At 40.4% G+C, this 17,609-nt stretch overlaps 1 protein-coding gene across 1 annotated transcript in view; it reads left to right on the forward strand.

Annotated features, from left to right (window-relative positions):
• stxbp5l (syntaxin binding protein 5L) overlaps positions 1-17,609 on the forward strand; it is a 578,167-nt gene that overhangs the window by 14,826 nt on the left and 545,732 nt on the right. Inside the window, exon 2 of the mRNA XM_078559960.1 lies at positions 17,420-17,517. Coding sequence (XP_078416086.1) covers positions 17,420-17,517 — 98 coding nt within the window. The remainder of the gene's footprint in view (positions 1-17,419; positions 17,518-17,609) is intronic.

Raw genomic sequence — 17,609 nt, forward strand, 5'->3', positions numbered from 1 at the left:
CTTCATCCTTCAGCCGTAATGGTAAATCTAGTAGAACAACCATGATAAAAATAATAACACTGAATACAAAGCACAAGAAACTCCTTTACATTCAGACATTTTTTTGAACATTGCTACTGGAACCAAATTAGCCAAAAAAAGGCCCTAGCAACCTAAAATTACTAATCAGAGACTTAATTTAATGGTGGTAAGGATTGCTTTAGATAGCACTTCTGCAGCCTTTTTCTTGATTGTTTCTGCCTCATTGCTGGATGGGCTTGAGATTTAGTGAATCAGGCGCTGGCACAGATTAGTTTCACGAAAGGTCGCTAATTTAAATAAATTAATGACATAATACTTTTTTTAATAAGCATCTGGGACAACCAATGTGTTGCCAAACCAATGACGCAAACACATTTATGGCTAATATCAGGTGCGCAAAATTGCAGCCTGATATTGGTAAGTTTATTTTTTCACATCTTCCCGTTCATGGGATGTGGGTGTCGTTGGCTAGGCCAGTGTTTATTGCCCATCCCTAGTTGCCCTTAAGAGGGTGGTAGTGAGTTGCCTTCTTGAACTGCTGCAGCCCATGTGATGTAGGTACACCCACATTGCTGTTATGTTAGGGAGCGAGTTCCAGAATTTTGACCCAGCGATGGTGAAGGAATGGTGATATAGTTCCAAGTCAGAATGGTGCGCGACTTGGAGGGGAACTTGCAGGTGGTGGTGTTTACATGCATCTTGTCCTTCTAAGTGGTAGAGGTCGCCAGTTTGGAAGGTGCTGTTGAAGGAGCCTTGGTGAGCTGCTGCAGTGCACCTTGTAGATGTTGCTTGACCAGGCGCCAATATAGGTCAGCGAACACAGAGGTGATAGTGGAATGGGACTTGCTGAGAGTTAAGACACGGGCAGCAGTTTTGGATGACCTCATGTTTACAAAGACTGGGGAGACCTGCCAATCATAATCATGGACCAATCCATTGGAAGTCCATGGTCACCATTTTCTTCTTAGAGCATGGTACCTGAAGGAGGAGGAGGGGAGACCAGCTAGGAGTGTGTTGGAATAGTTGAGACTTGAGGTAACAAAGACAACAAGCATTTTAAAAGTCTGAAACAAAAACAAAAATTGCTGGAAAAACTCAGCAGGTCTGACAGCATCTGTGGAGAGAAAAACAGAGCTAACGTTTCGAGTCCTTATGAAGAAAAGCCATAAGGAATTGAAACGTTAACTCTGTCTTACTCTCCACAGATGCTGTCAGACCTGCTGAGTTTTTCCAGCAATTTTTGTTTTGTTTCAGATTTCCAGCATCCACAGTATTTTGCTTTTACCTTTTAAAAGTGTTAGTCATACTTATTCAAATGATAAAAGAAATTATAGTGAGATCACAGTGCTGAAATTTAAAAAAATTAATATTATGCTACAGTTTCCATTAAGTTTCCCCCTGTTGGTGTGAGAAATTATTGATATAGCAAGTATAGACAATGGAATGTACTATCATATTCAAAAGAGGACATTCTGCTTTTTTATAACACAGCTTATAGACAGACTGCATGATGTCTGTTTTTTTGACTGTTACCACAAACAATTTATTCAGGTTTGCCACTAATAAAGTTGTTATCCATCATGGCTGCCCTATTATGGGTATTCTGATGAGGAGGTTATCTCTAGATCAGTATGTGATATGAAAAGAGCGACTATGTTTAATTGTAGGGAATTGGTTTTCAAAAATTCTGGCTTTTACTTAAGGGGAATGAGGGATAATCTGAGTGGCAGCAGTGTGTTCTTGAATTCACTCACTTAACCATTTGTTTAGGGTTTGCAGCAAAACAACTCAAAATTATCAGAGACATGAGCTTATATAAAAAGGTTGTTCAAATTTTTGATATCAAGAACTTGAAAAAGCTGTTTGGTCATTTAAAATTTTTGTTTTGTTGGTCTCACAAACTTGTTTCACTTAACAATTTGCTTTTATGCAGTGCCTTTAATATACTAAAATGTCAGCTCTGTTCTTACCCCATTGAGGTTGGCCCTGGATTGCTATATGTCCTTTTCTATACCATAACATTGTCCCCTAAATGTTCCTCTACTGACACCTGATCAACTTGACCCACCTCATTTTCCTAGAACCAGATCCATCATTGCCTCCTTTCTCTTTAACCTGGAACCATACTGATGTAGAAAATTCTCCTGAACACACTAAGAACTCTTTCCCCTCTCTGCCCTTTAATTATCCTAATATGGGCAGGGATAGTAATAGTGTAAAGTCCCCAATTATTGCTCTACTATTCTTGCACCTCTCTAAAATTTCCTTGCAAAGTTCCCACGAGTTGATGGTGTGTAGAATTCAGCCAGCAATGTAATGTTACCCCTATTGTTTTTTTTAGCTGTAACCAAATAGATTTTGTTTTGACCCCTCGAGGATATCCTCTCTCCAGCATTGTAATGTACTCCTTAATCAATACTGCTAGCCTTCCTCCCTTCTTTCCTTCTCTATCTTACCAGAACACCTTGTGTCCAGGAATATTTTGTACCCAGACCTGCCCTTCTTTGAACCAGGTCTCTGCTATCACCACAACTTCACATTTCCAAGTGACTATCTGCGTTTGCAGCTCACCAACCTTATTTACCAAACTCTGTGCATTCGCATATATACTCAGAAGCCTTAATTTGGACCTTATTATATTCATTCTTACCCTGACTCCACCTAATGCCTTACTATTTCCTACTCTAGCGCTACCAGTCTCCCCCAGTTCTTTGTGTGCTTTGCTATTCCTCTCTTATTTTACCTCCTGGTTCCCATACCACATACTGGTTTAAATCCTCCCCAACTGCACTAGCAAATTACCCGGCAAGGACATTGGAACTGTGTCTGTTCAGGTGCAAACTGTCTAGCTCAAACTGTCTAGCTCGGACAGGTTCAAATCTCCTGGAACTGGTTCTAATGTCCCAGGACTCTAATGCTCCCCTGCAACATCTCTCCAGCCACGCATTCAGCTGCTCTATTTTCCTATTTCCATAGTTAATTTTGTGTGCTACCAGGAGTAATCCACAGATTACTGCCTCTGAGGTCCTGTTTGCTAGTTTCCTTCCTTCCTACCTTCTGAAATTCTGCCTACATGACCACACCCCTTTCTTCACTTATGTTGTTAGTACCAATAAGGACCAAGACCATTAGCTGTTCACCCTCCCACCTCCAGAGTTCTCTGCAGCCACTCAGTAACACCCTTGACCCGGGCACCAGGGAGGCAACGTACCATCCTGAATTCATCTGTAGCCGCAGAAACTCCTGGATTCACTTCTGTAGCTGCAGAAACACCTGCCAGTTCTCCTTACTAATGAATTCACTACCAATATTGCTTTTTTTAATCCTTGTCCTCTCCCCTGTACTGCTGAGCCAGCCATTGTGCCCGGAATTTGTACATGGCTGCAGTCCCCAGATGAACAATCACCCTCATCAGTATTCAGAACTGAACACGGTTTGGCAAGTGAGATCACTGAGGCGATTCCTGCACAATCTTTATGATCCTCTTGACTGCTAGGCAGTCACCCTGTATATACTTTATATCTGACCTACGATCTCTCTGTGTGCTTTTTAAATCTCTACTCTGCTACCACTCCTTTATATCTGGCCTTCGATCTCCTGCCTTTTCTTTGCATCTCTGCTCTGCTCCTTTACATCAGGCTCTGATTCCCTGGCATGCATTTCTTTTGTATTGTCAGAAAATTTGGCTACAATACTCTCAGTCCCTTCATCTAAGCCATTAATATAGATTGCAAATAGTTGAGGCCCTAGCACTATTCCTTGTGACACCCCACTAGTTACAGTTTGCCAAATTGAAAATGACCCATTTATCCCTACTCCCTGTTTTGTGTTAGTTAGCCAATCCTTTATCCATACTAATATATTACTCCCAACACCATGAGCCGTTGTGCAGTAATTTTTTTTGTGGTACCTTATGGAATGTCTCATGGAAATCCTTGGAAATTACCTCTACTGGTTCCCCTTTATCTGGTCTGCTCATTACATCCTCAAAGAACTCAAATAAATTTGTCAAACACAATTTCCCTTTCCCAAAATCCAGTTTCCTAGAGGACTCTATATTATGAGGTCATGAATTAATCCTGTCTCATTATGCATTCTTATTGATTTTCTGAAGCACATGCTTATGTCTGCCCCCATAGCTAGTTTTTCCTGGAACGGGTTGCTAACCTGTCACCAGAGTCTATAGTTTGAGGGATGCCACTCCACATCAAGCATGGCTAACTAGGAGATTCTCATGCACTTACCGCCTGCCATTGGCATATTGGAAGGATTTAGAGGTTGATAATCAACCTGTTTGGCCACATTACAAACACACTCTCCATGACCATCAAGTCCTGGAGTGGGACTGAAACCTGGAGCTTCTAGCTCAGTGGCAGGGACACTACCACTGTGCCACAAAATGTCCCCCATTATACATTACCGGATCTAAAATAGTCAGTTGCCTAGTTCTTTCCACAATGTATTGTTCTAAGAAATTGTCCAGAATAAGGGGAGGCAATGGTATTGTGGCTGGACTAGTAATCCAGAGACCCAGAGTAACACCCGAGTTCAAATCCCGCCATGGCAGAAGGTGAAATTTGAATTCAATAAAAATCTGGAATTAAAAGTCTAACGATGACCATGAAACCATTGTTGATTGTTGTAAAAACCCATTTGGTACACTGACGTTCTTCAGGCAAAGAAATCTGGCCTACATGTGACTCCAGACCCACAGCAATGTGCTTGACCCTTAAATGCCTCTGTCTCACAGACTAGTCAAGCAACAGCCTGACATAGTCATCCTCATGGAATCATACCTTACAGATAATGTCCCAGACACCACCATCACAATCCCTGGGTATGTCCTGTCCCACCGATAGGACAGGTCCAGCAGAAGTGATGGCACAGTGGTATACCGTCGAGAGGGAGTTGCCCTGTGAGTCCTCAACATTGACTCTGGACCCCTTGAAATCCAATGGTATCAGGTCAGATATGGGGAAGGAAACCTCCTGCTCAACTCCACGTACAGCCCTCCCTCAGCTGATGAATCAGTGCTCCTCCACGTTGAACACCACTTAGAGGCAAGCACTGAGGGTGGCAAGGGTGTAGAATGTACTCTGGATGGGGGGGCTTTAATATCTACCACCAAGAGTGGCTTGGTAGCACTACTACTACCCGAGCTGGCTGAGTCCAAAAGGACATAGATGCTAGACTGAGTCTGTGGCAGGTGGTGAGGGAACCTGCAAGAGGGCAAAACATACTTCACCTCATCCTCACCAACCTGCCTAGCGCAGATGAACCTGTCCATGACAGTATCGGTAGGAGTGACCACCACACAGTCTTTGTGGAGACGAAGTCCCGCCTTCACATTGAGGATACCCTACATCGTTTTGTGTGACACTACCACCGTGCTAAGTGGGATAGATTTCGAACAGATCTAGTAACTTGAGACTGGGCATCCTTGAGGCACTGTGGGCTGTCAGCAGCAGCAGAATTGTACTTGAACACAATCTGTAACTTCATGGCCCGGCATATCCCCCACTCTACCTTTACGATCAAGCCAGAGGATCAACCCTGGTTCAATGAAGAGTACAGGAGCATATGCCAGGAGCAGCACCAGACATACCTAAAAATGAAGTGTCAACCTGGTGAAGCTATAACACAGGACTACTTGCGTGCCAAACAGCATAAGCAGCAAGCGATAGACAGTTAAGTGATCCCACAACCAACCATTAGATCAGATCTAAGCTCTGCAGTCCTGCCACATCCAGTCGTAAATGGTGGTGGACAATTAAACAACTCATTGGAGGAGGAGGCTCCACAAATACCCCCATCCTCAATGATGGAGGAGCCCAGCATATCAGTGCAAAAGATAAGGCTGAAGCATTTGCTACAATCTTCAGCAAAAAGTGCCGAGTGGATGATCCATCTCGGCCTCCTCCGGAGGTCCCCAGCATTACAGATGCCAGTCTTCAGCCAATTCGATTCACTCCACGTGACATCAAGATATGGCTGAAGGCACTGGATAGTACAAAGGCTATGGGGCCTGACAATATCACAGCAATAATACTGAAGACTTGTGCTCCAGAACTTGCAGCATCCTTAACCAAACTGTTCCAGTACAGCTACAACACTGGCACCTACCCGGCTATTTGGAAAATTACTCTGGTAGGTCCTGTACACAAAAAGCAGGACAAATCCAACCCGGCCAATTACCGCCCAATCAGCCTACTCTTGATCATCAGTAGAGTGATGGAAGGGGTCATCATCAGTGCTATCAAGCGGTACTTGCTAAGCAATAACCTGCTCACTGACACCCAGTTTGGGCTCCGCTCTGGCTACTCAGCTTCTGACCTCATTACAGCCTTGGTTCAAACGTGGACAAAAGAGCTGAACTCCCGAGGTGAGGTGAGAGTGACTGTCCTTGACATTACAGCCGCATTTGACCGAGTGTGGCATTAAGGAGCCCTAGCAAAACTGGAGTTCATTGGAATCAAGGGGAAAACTCCATTGGTTGGAGTCATAGCTAGCACAAAGCAAGATGGTTGTGGTTCAAGAACCACCTTCTCAAGGGCAACTAGGGATGGGCAATAAATGCTGGCCCAGCCAGCGAAGCCCACATCCCACAAAAAACAATGCTATGAACTCGTCCTTAAGGCTACGTTTGCCAATTTGATTTGCCCAACCTTTAGCAAAGATTAAATTCACCCACGATCATTGCAGTACCCTTCTTACAAGCCCCCATTATTTTTTGATGTGTACTCTGTGCAGAACTTGAATATTGCTGAAGAGAGACATGTTGCTGAAGCTTTTTGTCTTGCACTCATCAGGACAAACTCAAGAATGCCAAATTTCAAATAATCGCAACAATATATTCCACAGGAGAAAAGGGTGCTGATTGGCTGGCAATTGTGCTGATTTTTTTTCAAAATATTTGGCTAGGTTTCTGCTGTCATCTTTACTCAGCTCCCTGCTATTAAACAAATCTAACCCTTTCTCTGCTGCCCACAAAAGTATGTAGCTAAACTTTTCCTCCTGGTACCTTTTAGGAAGCTACTGGATGTCAATCCACATTTTTGTTTAAGCTTCTCAAATGCCTCAACGACATCATCAGCTTCCCAATTCGTCATGGGCTAGAACTGTGTGTTTATTGCTGGGGTGGCCATTTTGTTTAGGCATGATCACTCAGCTTTTCTCTCTCCCTCTGACACCTCGGGTTGACTTTTCAATTTAATTCAGCATTAAATTTGTTTAAAATATTTGGCTTTTTACTTGCAGGCATCCTTTTGCCACCATGTTATGCCTTCTGATTCCCAATAAATTTGAAATAATCACACTTGAAACTCAAAATGCTGGAAGGTGTATTCCTTGCTGCTCTCCATGTGGCTGGTAAACTGATCTAATGTTATTTGGCACATGATTGCAATGCGACAGAGAATGTGGTACCCGGACTATATATTTACAAAACAATTAGTTCTTATCTCTTTATGATTAATATAACTATATAACGCAGTTGCCCGACTTGGCGGACTGTCAGATTTAGCCTCCATATTCTTTATCAATAGCAATTGATGTTCATAAAGTGTACATATTGCTTCTTCATTCTCTGAACAAGCCTTTTTCTTAAAAAACATTTATAGTTCAGGGGCAATCAAAAATTAGTCACAGATCATTCCAGGTATGGCCATTATTCTGTGGGTGGGTCAGCTGGCCACCTCTAAAAAGTGCCAGCGCCTTATGGGGAATGAGTGCCTGGAGGGCAGTAGTCATGCCCTTGATGATTCCCTTTGTTCCTTGAGGGTAAACACATCCTTGAATTAACCAATGACAGCCACAATCTACATGCCGTGACTGGGTGACGTAGTGCAGCCACTTCATAAATCTCAGTTGAAACCTGCATCATGCACATGAAAGCACAATAGCTAAGGCCGTTCTAAATTCAAAACGTCAGCATCATTCGATGATTTAACAATACTGCATTATATAATGCAATTTCCTTGAGTGCATTTTGCAGAGAAAATTGGTTCTAGAATTCATTTCTTTATCTGGCAGATCAGAAAATGCCAATACTGCAGGCCTGAGGTGCAGCTGTTTAGATGTCTCTAGTTGTTAGAAGGCCACTTCAGTGTGTGAATCCATGGAGTATTAATATAAAATCATTAAAAAATTTTATAGGCAATATGTAAATTGCTCTGGAAAGAAAAAAATACTTTATTAATTGTTACCCTTTATTAATTCAATTCTTAAGGAAAGATCTATTGATATTATATATATATAACATGCCAAGCAAACCAGCACTAATTGAGCAGCGAAAGCTTCATTGGCTTGTTCAAGTCTACAGGATGGAAGATGGCCACATCCCCAAGGAAACCCTATAGGGGAAATTGCCTGTGCCAAGAGACCAGCAGGGCATCCAAGGCTCCAATTCAAGGATACTGTCAAAAGAGACACGAAAGCCCTCAAAATCAATCACAACAAGTGGGAAACTCCAGGAGACAATTGATGCAAATGGCAACACCAGCTGTGGGCAGGAATTTGCCACCACAATAACATGTGATTTCTGAAGCTCCAAAGCAGGTGCCAGCCCTGCAAACAAGGCATCAGCAGAGATCATCCTGCAACACCAGCAAGGAACAACTTCATGTGTGGCAGACTTTGCCTTTCCAGAATTGTCTTGTTCAGCCATCAAAAGAAGTGCAGCAGTTGATCTCATCTGACCCCTCAAAAGTTCTGAGGCTGCATTTCTATCATCACTTGCAGATAGAAGGATGCCAATCACCAACCCTGAACATAGCTAGTATTTTATTTCACAGGAGAGGAAATCTACACTTCTTTCTGATATTAAATTAAATGTAAAATTGTCTAAGGTTAACCGTACTTCAGCTTTGCTCAATTTTAACATATGTACACTGTTTAGTACGTTTTTTTCTATGTAAGCAAATCTAAGTTTGTGGTGATGTTGCCGATCTGAAATTTGATGTGGTCTGTTGAACGTTTTTTTGTGATCCAACTTCAAACTGATTTCCCTTTATCTTTCATAAAGAAAGGAAACTTGGAGAATGTTGCTAATCCTTCCTTCCTTTGTTTAGTTCATAGTTTCAGGAAAATTTCCAATTGATATTTTTAGAGCCTTGTTTCATTAATACCTTAATATAGAAATTGACATGATTTGTCTCATTTGAAACAAATAAACTGTTTTGACAAATATTATTGCAAGCTGTTATGATCCCCATAGAGACTGATAACTGGAAGTTCAAATTTTCTTTTTAAAAGTTAATAGCTGAAAGAATGACATGACAAGATTTCACATTTTAGGTTGTTTACTGTGACAAAAGACATAAAGTTCTGTTGGCTCAACATTTTCTTTGTAGACAGCTTATACTTTAAGCCATAGAACAGAATTCCCCTTTTTATTTTAGCGCAACCGAAAAAACAGATTTCAAGGTTTACATTACACTGTCCTTTAAGTAGACATTCAATTTTCCTAAAATTAGTTCAAAATGATTCTTAGCTCCCTAGGGTTTACTTCTGTTCTTTTTCTTCCTTAGCCAGGAAACTTCTAACCCCAGAACTGTCCTTCATGGTGAGATTATTACTGGAGATCCTCCTCTAGTGCAAACTAGGCAAACCTTCCAGCCTCTTTTTAACTCCTCATGAATTTCATCTTTTCTATCCCAGCATCAGCTTCCACCCATATTCTGGTGTAGTGAACCATAAAGACTTTCAACCTCTTGCTGCTCTCTCTCTGGACCCAGCAGACTAACCTGTCTGTCATATAGAGTGATATTTTAGGAAAACCTGTAACCCAATATCACAATGGCTTCCTCTATACCCTAACCATCTGAAAGCCTATTACCATGGCAATATGAATCACATGGGTCTTGTATCCAGGTAGAGATGCTGATTAGCTATCCTTAAGCACCCACCTGTCTTTCATCTAGGTACTAAGTGGACAGTTTAAAACACAACTGTTCATAGCCCGACATTCTAAACACTTTTCTGGGACTTTGGAGACTCACAGTCTATCCACTGTTAGCACACAGACTACTGCCATTGTTTCCAAGCATAAACAGCTTGCACCTTCTTCCCAGTAAAACAACCTGGGCCCCCTTTAATCTCTGACAATCAAACCACTCAGGCTTGCTGTCAGGCAGACTTCAGAACAGGTCAGATGATCCGTTTCATTTTACCCTAAATGTATAGATACAGTTCCAAAAAGTAATAATCTTATACCTGTAACAAAACTTTTACTTATATTTGTTTATATTGTAGATTAAAAGTTTTAAGATCATGAGAACACCGACTGCAATAAAACCTGGTCAGATTTTTTTAAAGTCAGAAAATTAAAACTTATCTAATTTGCTTTAATCATTCTCTATATTGGAGTTTTTCATTCACTAGTAAATTAGAATTTGTGCAGTATGTTGTAATATTAATAAAAGCATCCTTAGAGTTTGAAATGCAATTTTTTTGATTTATATCAAGTGGCTGATTAAAACCATCCCCCCTGCCCGCCCCAGATCCCCAGACTTTTGGCTGTCTGTGCATAATGTCTGCCTTTCATTAAAACGAGTTCTGTCAGACTGGTCATAGACCACTGTAGGTGGACTATTTCACAAAAAGAAGGATTATGGACATAAATAAAATACCTGTCATTATACGTTACTCACTACATTGGGGAAAACAATAGATACCGAGGAATCATTTCAAAGCAGAACTCTAAACATCATGTCAAATTATACTTGTGTTTATATAACGATTTTCATAGCCATTGGATGTCTAAAAGTGCTTTGCAGCCAATAAAGTACTTTCGAAGTGCAGTCTCTGTTGTAGTGCAGGAAACGCGACAGGCAATTTGCACACAGCAAACTCCTACAAAACAGCAATACGATAACAATCAGATATGTTTTTTATGAGGGATGAATAGTGACTAGGACACCCCTGCTCTTTGATTTTTTTTGTCATCACTCTTTCATGGGATCTGAGTGTCAGTGGCAAGGCCACCGTTTGTTGCTCATCCTTAATTGCCCTTGAGATGGTGTGGTGAGCAGCCTTCTTGAACTGCCACAGTCCATGTGATGTAGGTAAACCTAGGGTGCTGTTAGGAAGAGAATTCCAGATTTTGACTTGGTGACATTGAAGGAACGGCAATATATTTCCAAGTCTGGATGATGTGTGGCTTGGAGGGGAACTTGGTGGTGTTCTCATGCGCCTGTTGACCTTGTTCTTCTAGGTGGTAGAGATCAAGGATCTGAAAGGTGCTATGGAAAGAGCTTTGACAAGTTGCTACAGTGCATCTCGTATATGGTACACGCTACTATCATTGTGCATTAGTGGTGCAGGGTGTGAATGTTTAAGTTAGTAAATGGAGTGCTGATCAAGTGGGGTTTCTTTGCCCAGGATGGTGTCAAACTTCTTGAGTGTTGTTGGAGTTGCAGTCGTCCAGGCAAGTGGAGTGTATTCTAAGACACTTCTGACTTGTGCCTTGTAGATGAAAAGGACAAGCTTTGGGGAGGCAGGAGTTGAGTTATTTGTCACAGAATTCCCAGCCTCTTACCTACAACCACCTGAGCAGGCAGATGAAGCCTCAATTTAATGTCTCATCCAAAATATGGCATCTCTGACAATGCATCACTCCCTCAGTACTCCACTGGAGTGTCAGCCTTGATTTTTGTGTTCAAGCCCTGGAGTGGATTCATTATGAACCCAGAACCTTAACTGAGCCACAGTTAACACTCAAATTGTTGACGTAGGTTGTAGTTTATGACCATTACCTGTATCTAAAGGTTAGTGTCTTGAAAATGCTGTTTCTTCACACATCCATGCTTCTGTTTCATTTCATAAGGTAGTTATTAAGATGTTAACTGTCACGTGTGTGAGTATGAGTTATGGTTATATTGTGCACTTGCATTGGTGTTGGCTGGAGAAAAACAACAAATCTCCACAGATGTATATTTAAGTAGAATCTCAAAGCTCTGTTCATGGGTCCTCAACAGCCAGTAAAACTTGTAAAGGTAAAAAAGAGCTGATGGGATCCTATGCCATCTTTAATCATTGGAAATTTAAATGGCAGTGTAGTAACCACCTGAGCTGCTATTTTGATTTAAGGATGAAAAATGTTATCTGCCTGCCTGTCGTAATGATTCACTGAGAATGTTGGCAAACTTCTACTTAAGCTGCTTTGGATATCCTTTGTTGGCAAGAATCTCTGGTGGCAAGAATCTCTGGAGACCAGATATTACACCAAAGAGTGATCCAGGGACATAGGATGTATGAATTAATGTAAAATCACAGTATTTATAATTTTGTTTTATATTTTTCAAGTCATGAAAGCTGCTGAACACAAAGCATAGTTATGATAACCTTGGTTTAATAAACATTAATCTTGTCACTAGTACTATGACTGAAACCATTCTAAATGCTGTTCACTGTGTTTTCAATAAATGATATTGAATTAGATAAGCTATTAAAGCCCATGACATTTTAAGTTCTAATAGAAATATGATACTGGTCTTTGTTATCTAGAATAATGGATGTGTAGATGATATTGAGGAGAATAGAGTTTTGATTAGACATTTTTTAATATTGTATATTAAGAGATGTAAATAAACATTCAGATTACTTCCTCCAGGTATTCACTAATGAAGACATGAGCAATGTAAATAATCCAGTAAAGTAAAGTTGGATGATCAGATTATTTGAATTGTGGCTTTGAATTAAGAATTTAGCTGCATTCATCTTTCCAGTACTTTTAAGCACATTTTCAATCAGTTGTTTTTCCCTCAAAATGTGAACTGATGCATCATTAACTGCTGTAACTGGAACCAGTCCCAAATATTCACTACTATGTAATGTATGAGGGTGTGTTGGTGGGAGCCTTAGTTTCCTTTAAACTCAAATCTTGGTGATATCACTCTCATGCCACATTAACATTTGAGCTAAATGTGATGTTATGAAGTATAAACCTGAAATGGACCCTTTCCTGTAAAACAAAATTAAGTTGAGAGGTCAGGTAACCTTTTCTTTCCTACCAATACACATGGAGCTGCCAGGACCCTAAATTAATCTTCATGTCTGGAAATGTCTTGACAAAGTCATTAAAATGCAAAGATAAAAGCAAAATACTGCGTATGCTGCAAATCTAGAACACTAACAAAAATACCTGGAAAAACTCAGCAGGTCTGACAACATCTGCAGAGAGGGATACAGTTGACGTTTCGAGTCCGTATGACCCTTCATCGGAATTAAGACATATACAAATGAGATGAAATAAAAGCTGGTAGAGGGGGTTGGGTGGGACAGGTAGAGCTCGATAGGGGGCCAGTGATAGGTGGAGGCCAAGAAGAGACTGCCAAAGATGTCATAGACAAAAGGACAAAGGGGTGTTGACGGTGGTGATATTATCTAAAGGATGGGGACATTAAGGGTAGAAAGTAGGACGAGCAAGTGGCAAATGGCCCTAGTGGGGGTGGGGGGGAAGGGATCAAAATGGGCAAAAAGGTGGAGCTGAAACAATAGATCGAAATAAATTTAAAAATAGGAGGGAAAAGAAAAATATATTTGTAAAAAAATGATAAATTATTGGAAAAAGGGGGATTGGAAAGGGGGTGGGGATGGAGGAGAGAGTTCATGATCTGAAATTGTTGAACTCAATATTAAGTCCGGAAGGCTGTAAAGTGCCTAATCGGAAGATGAGGTGCTGTTCCTCCAGTTTACGTTGAGCTTCACTGGAACAATGCAGCCAGCCAAGGACGGACATGTGGGCATGAGAGCAGGGTGGAGTGTTGAAATGGCAAGCGACAGGGAGGTCTGGGTCATGCTTGCAGACAGACCGAAGGTGTTCCGCAAAGTGGTCACCCAGTCTGCGTTTGGTCTCTCCAATGTAGAGGAGACTGCATTGGGAGCAGCGAATGCAGTAGACTAAATTGAGGGAAGTGCAAGTGAAGCGCTGCTTCACTTGAAAGAAGTGTCCACCCCCTCCCATGGCACCTTCCCATGCAACCGCAGAAGGTGCAACACCTGCCCCTTTACTTACCCCCGCCTCACTGTCCAAGGGCCCAAACACTTGAAAGGAGTGTTTGGGCCCTTGGACGGTGAGATCAGAGGAATATCTAGAGCAGCGAAGGAGAAAGACCCTGACTAAGAAACACCAGTAGGCAGAGACACTGGTTGGCCTTGACCTCTTTACCTGAGAAACTGGACCAGGGCTTTGCTACAGGGCCTCATTGTTGCGCCTTGACTGGAGTAGAGCAAGAGAAATCTGCTATTGCGAACTTAAGACAACAGTGAATCTGTCTTCCTAAACCTCCAGATTCTCCTCTTCTGTTGTCAAAGAGGATTACAGGCCTGCATCATTTCAAGATTTCAACCTGGGGAAAAGCGAGTGGAACAGAACACTCATGAAATCCTAAAACCTAAACGCATGCTACTTCTCTAACCACAATCTTTTCCTGAGTGTGTGCACATCTGTATGAGTGTGAGAATGGGTGTAGTTGCGTATATATTCGAGTGTTGAATAATAAACATTCGTTTTTCTTTTAAAACTTATGAGAAAACCTCTCAGTTATCTGTTCGTGATCATTACAGCAGTCAGCGGTTAAAACATTTCTTTTAAAACACGCTGCCTGTTCTTTCGAGAGGTGGGGTGAAAGGGGAGCCATCCCCATCATCATTCCCCTATTCGTAACAGTGAGGTGCTTTCATCATACTTATGTTCTTTGGTTTAGATCTAGGATCACAGTGCATGTTAAGCTAAATGACTTGTGTTTGTGCTCTTACATTTTATGATTCAATCCTCTCAGCATTTTAAAAACTGGATCATGTTTTCTCTGATTTATTAGTTTACATTTAAACAGGGACCTCAAACCTGAGTCCCTGTTGTATGAGAAAACATTAAAGCTTTTTTTCAAAGTTTCTTGTAAAATAAAGATGTGGCTTCCTGTTAGAAAATGGACCTAAAATCATGACAAGTTACTGCAAATTGGGAAAAGTTTCAAAGATGGAAGAGTGTCTCTTATATACGGAATAATTACAGTCCTCCATTCACCCTTCCTCCCACCTCTTTCCCCACCCCTCCCCCAATTCACACATAGTCCCAATTCGCTAAATAAGTATGAAAATATTTGAAAATTGCATTGCTTTTATGTAATTAATTTGATGTGTGTTGAAGCCTTGAGACACATAAAAATCAATTCTTGCTATAAATGCTAAATGTCTAAATTAATTTTTAGAAGTTAGAAACAGGTTTTTACATTGAGGATTGTTGTGGATTCCAATGGCTTTTGCCCTCTGTATAAATGTGGATTTAATTGTTTATGACTATCATAGGAATGTTTGCAATATGGTTAATGTATTGGATCACTGATACTAAAATGCTCGTTGCCTTGGCTGTCAATATGTGTTGGAAAACAAATGTAGTTGAAAACACTCAATTTTGTTTCCTCATTCGGTGTGCACTTTTTCTGTTTTGATAATTTATGCTTTTTTGATTAGACTTGTATAAAAACAGTATCTTGCAGGAAACAGTTTGATTTGACCTGCAATACAGACCCAAACTGTTAAGAGCGCTCATGTGTCACTATTCTTTTCTTTGCATCACAAGTATCAAAAATACTGTGCCTGGCTCTTGCCATTGTTTTAAAAAATCCTGATGGTCAACCTGAGCTGACTGCTCTGCCAGTAGTAAAGACTACAGGGTATGAAAGCTCTTGAGCACAAGAACACAATGTATATCTGATGTTGTAGATGAAAAATGAACAGAAAAAATGCATATTTTGATTGTACAACTTGCAAATATTACACTTTCGGAAGTTTAAAGAAGCTACTTGGTAAAACAGCAATAATATTCAAGAATACCATGTGACTCATGCAGGTAGAAGTGCATTATTTTAAATCAATTATATGCAAAGAAGTTCCCTGTTTAACCCTGAGAATCTTTACTACATTATTGAATAGCAGTTATATTGAAAATGAGGAATGTGAACATTAGTTTAACAGGTTAGAAAAGGGTAATGTATTGGGCATAATATGTTTGGATGTTCAAAAGGCTTGCGATATTAGATTCATGACTAAAGTCGGAATCAGGGGACAAGTAGTAGAATGGATAGGAAGCCGGCTACAAAACGAAATACGATAGGGGTTAAGGATATTTGCTCAAACTGGCAAAAAATGGGAAGTGGCCTTCCAAAACGATTTGTGCCGAGATCATTGTTCACTATTTACATAAAAGATTTGGACTTGGGAATTGGAAACACAATTTCAAAATTTGCAGATGACACCAAAGTGGGGACTAGCTAATACAGAGGACTGCAACAAAATACAGAAATACTTCAATAAAGTTGTGCGGTGTGTGTGTAATTGACTATTGAGCTTCAATATAGATAAGTGTGAGGTGGTAGATTATGGTTGGAAGAGTAAGGAGGAAAATAAATGTTTAATTGGATTAGAAAGAAAGACTTGCATTTATATAGCACTTTTCATGATCACCAGACAGCTGGACATTTCAAAGCACTTTAGAGGAGCAGAGGGATCTTGGTGGTACAAATAAATCATTAAAAGATAATAATGCAGGTTGGTATGGTCATCTTAAAAAAAAATAAAGCATTGGATTTCATTTCTAGAGGTATAAAATCAAAAAGCAGAAAAGTTATGTTAAACTTTCATAGAACTTTTGATAGACCACATGGAGTACTGCAAACAGTCCTGGTCACCATATTATAAAAAGAATATAAAGGCTCTGGACTGCAAAAAAGTTTTTACTGGGGTGATACCATAACTGAGGAGCTATATCTATTAGGAAAGATTGAACAGACTGAGGTTTTTTTTCCCTGAAAAAGAGAAAGACCTAATAGAGGTCTTTAATATTCTGTAAGGTTTTGCTAGGATAGGCTTAGAGAAACCAGAAGGAACCATAAATATAAGAAAACCATTAATAAATCCAATTTGTAATTCAAGAGGAACATCTTTTCCAAAGAGTGGTTAGAATGTGGAACTCGCTACCATTAGCAGTAGTTGAGGTAGCTAGCCTTAATGCATTTTAGAGGAAGTCATATATACACATGAGAAATATGTTGCTGGGGTTAGATGAAGAAGGAGGAGGCTCATTTGGCACATAAACATGGGCATGGACCAGTCGTGCAAATAGCCAGTTTGTGTGCTGTAAATACTAGGTAGTAATATGTTTACTTTTTGAAATTTGATAAATTTAAATGGGCCTGATTTTAACTCTGGTTTTGAATGAGTTCAAATCTCACCCATTATGTTTCATGCCACAAGAATGGGTTTTTAAATGTGTAGAAATGCATAGATTTAAATGCAGGTTATGGCAGCCAATTTTTAAATATATACTATTTTACTTTGTGAAAGATGCCCAGAAGGTCAGTTTTTAATGTTTCCTTTGTTCCCATCCCTTATTTTGCAGACGGTGCGTCATGGCTTCCCCTGTCAACCGACTGCCTTAGCTTTTGATCCAGTGCAAAAAATCTTGGCCATTGGGTGCCGCACAGGAGCACTACGAATGTATCCTTTTTTAAAAAATTATTTATTTTGACCTGTTTGCAAGAACGTTTGTAACAATGGATACTTGCATCTTCCCAGATATTGACTATTGC

The sequence above is a fragment of the Cetorhinus maximus genome, chromosome 16 (genome assembly GCF_964194155.1).
Source record: "Cetorhinus maximus chromosome 16, sCetMax3.hap1.1, whole genome shotgun sequence".
Taxonomy (NCBI): domain Eukaryota; kingdom Metazoa; phylum Chordata; class Chondrichthyes; order Lamniformes; family Cetorhinidae; genus Cetorhinus; species Cetorhinus maximus.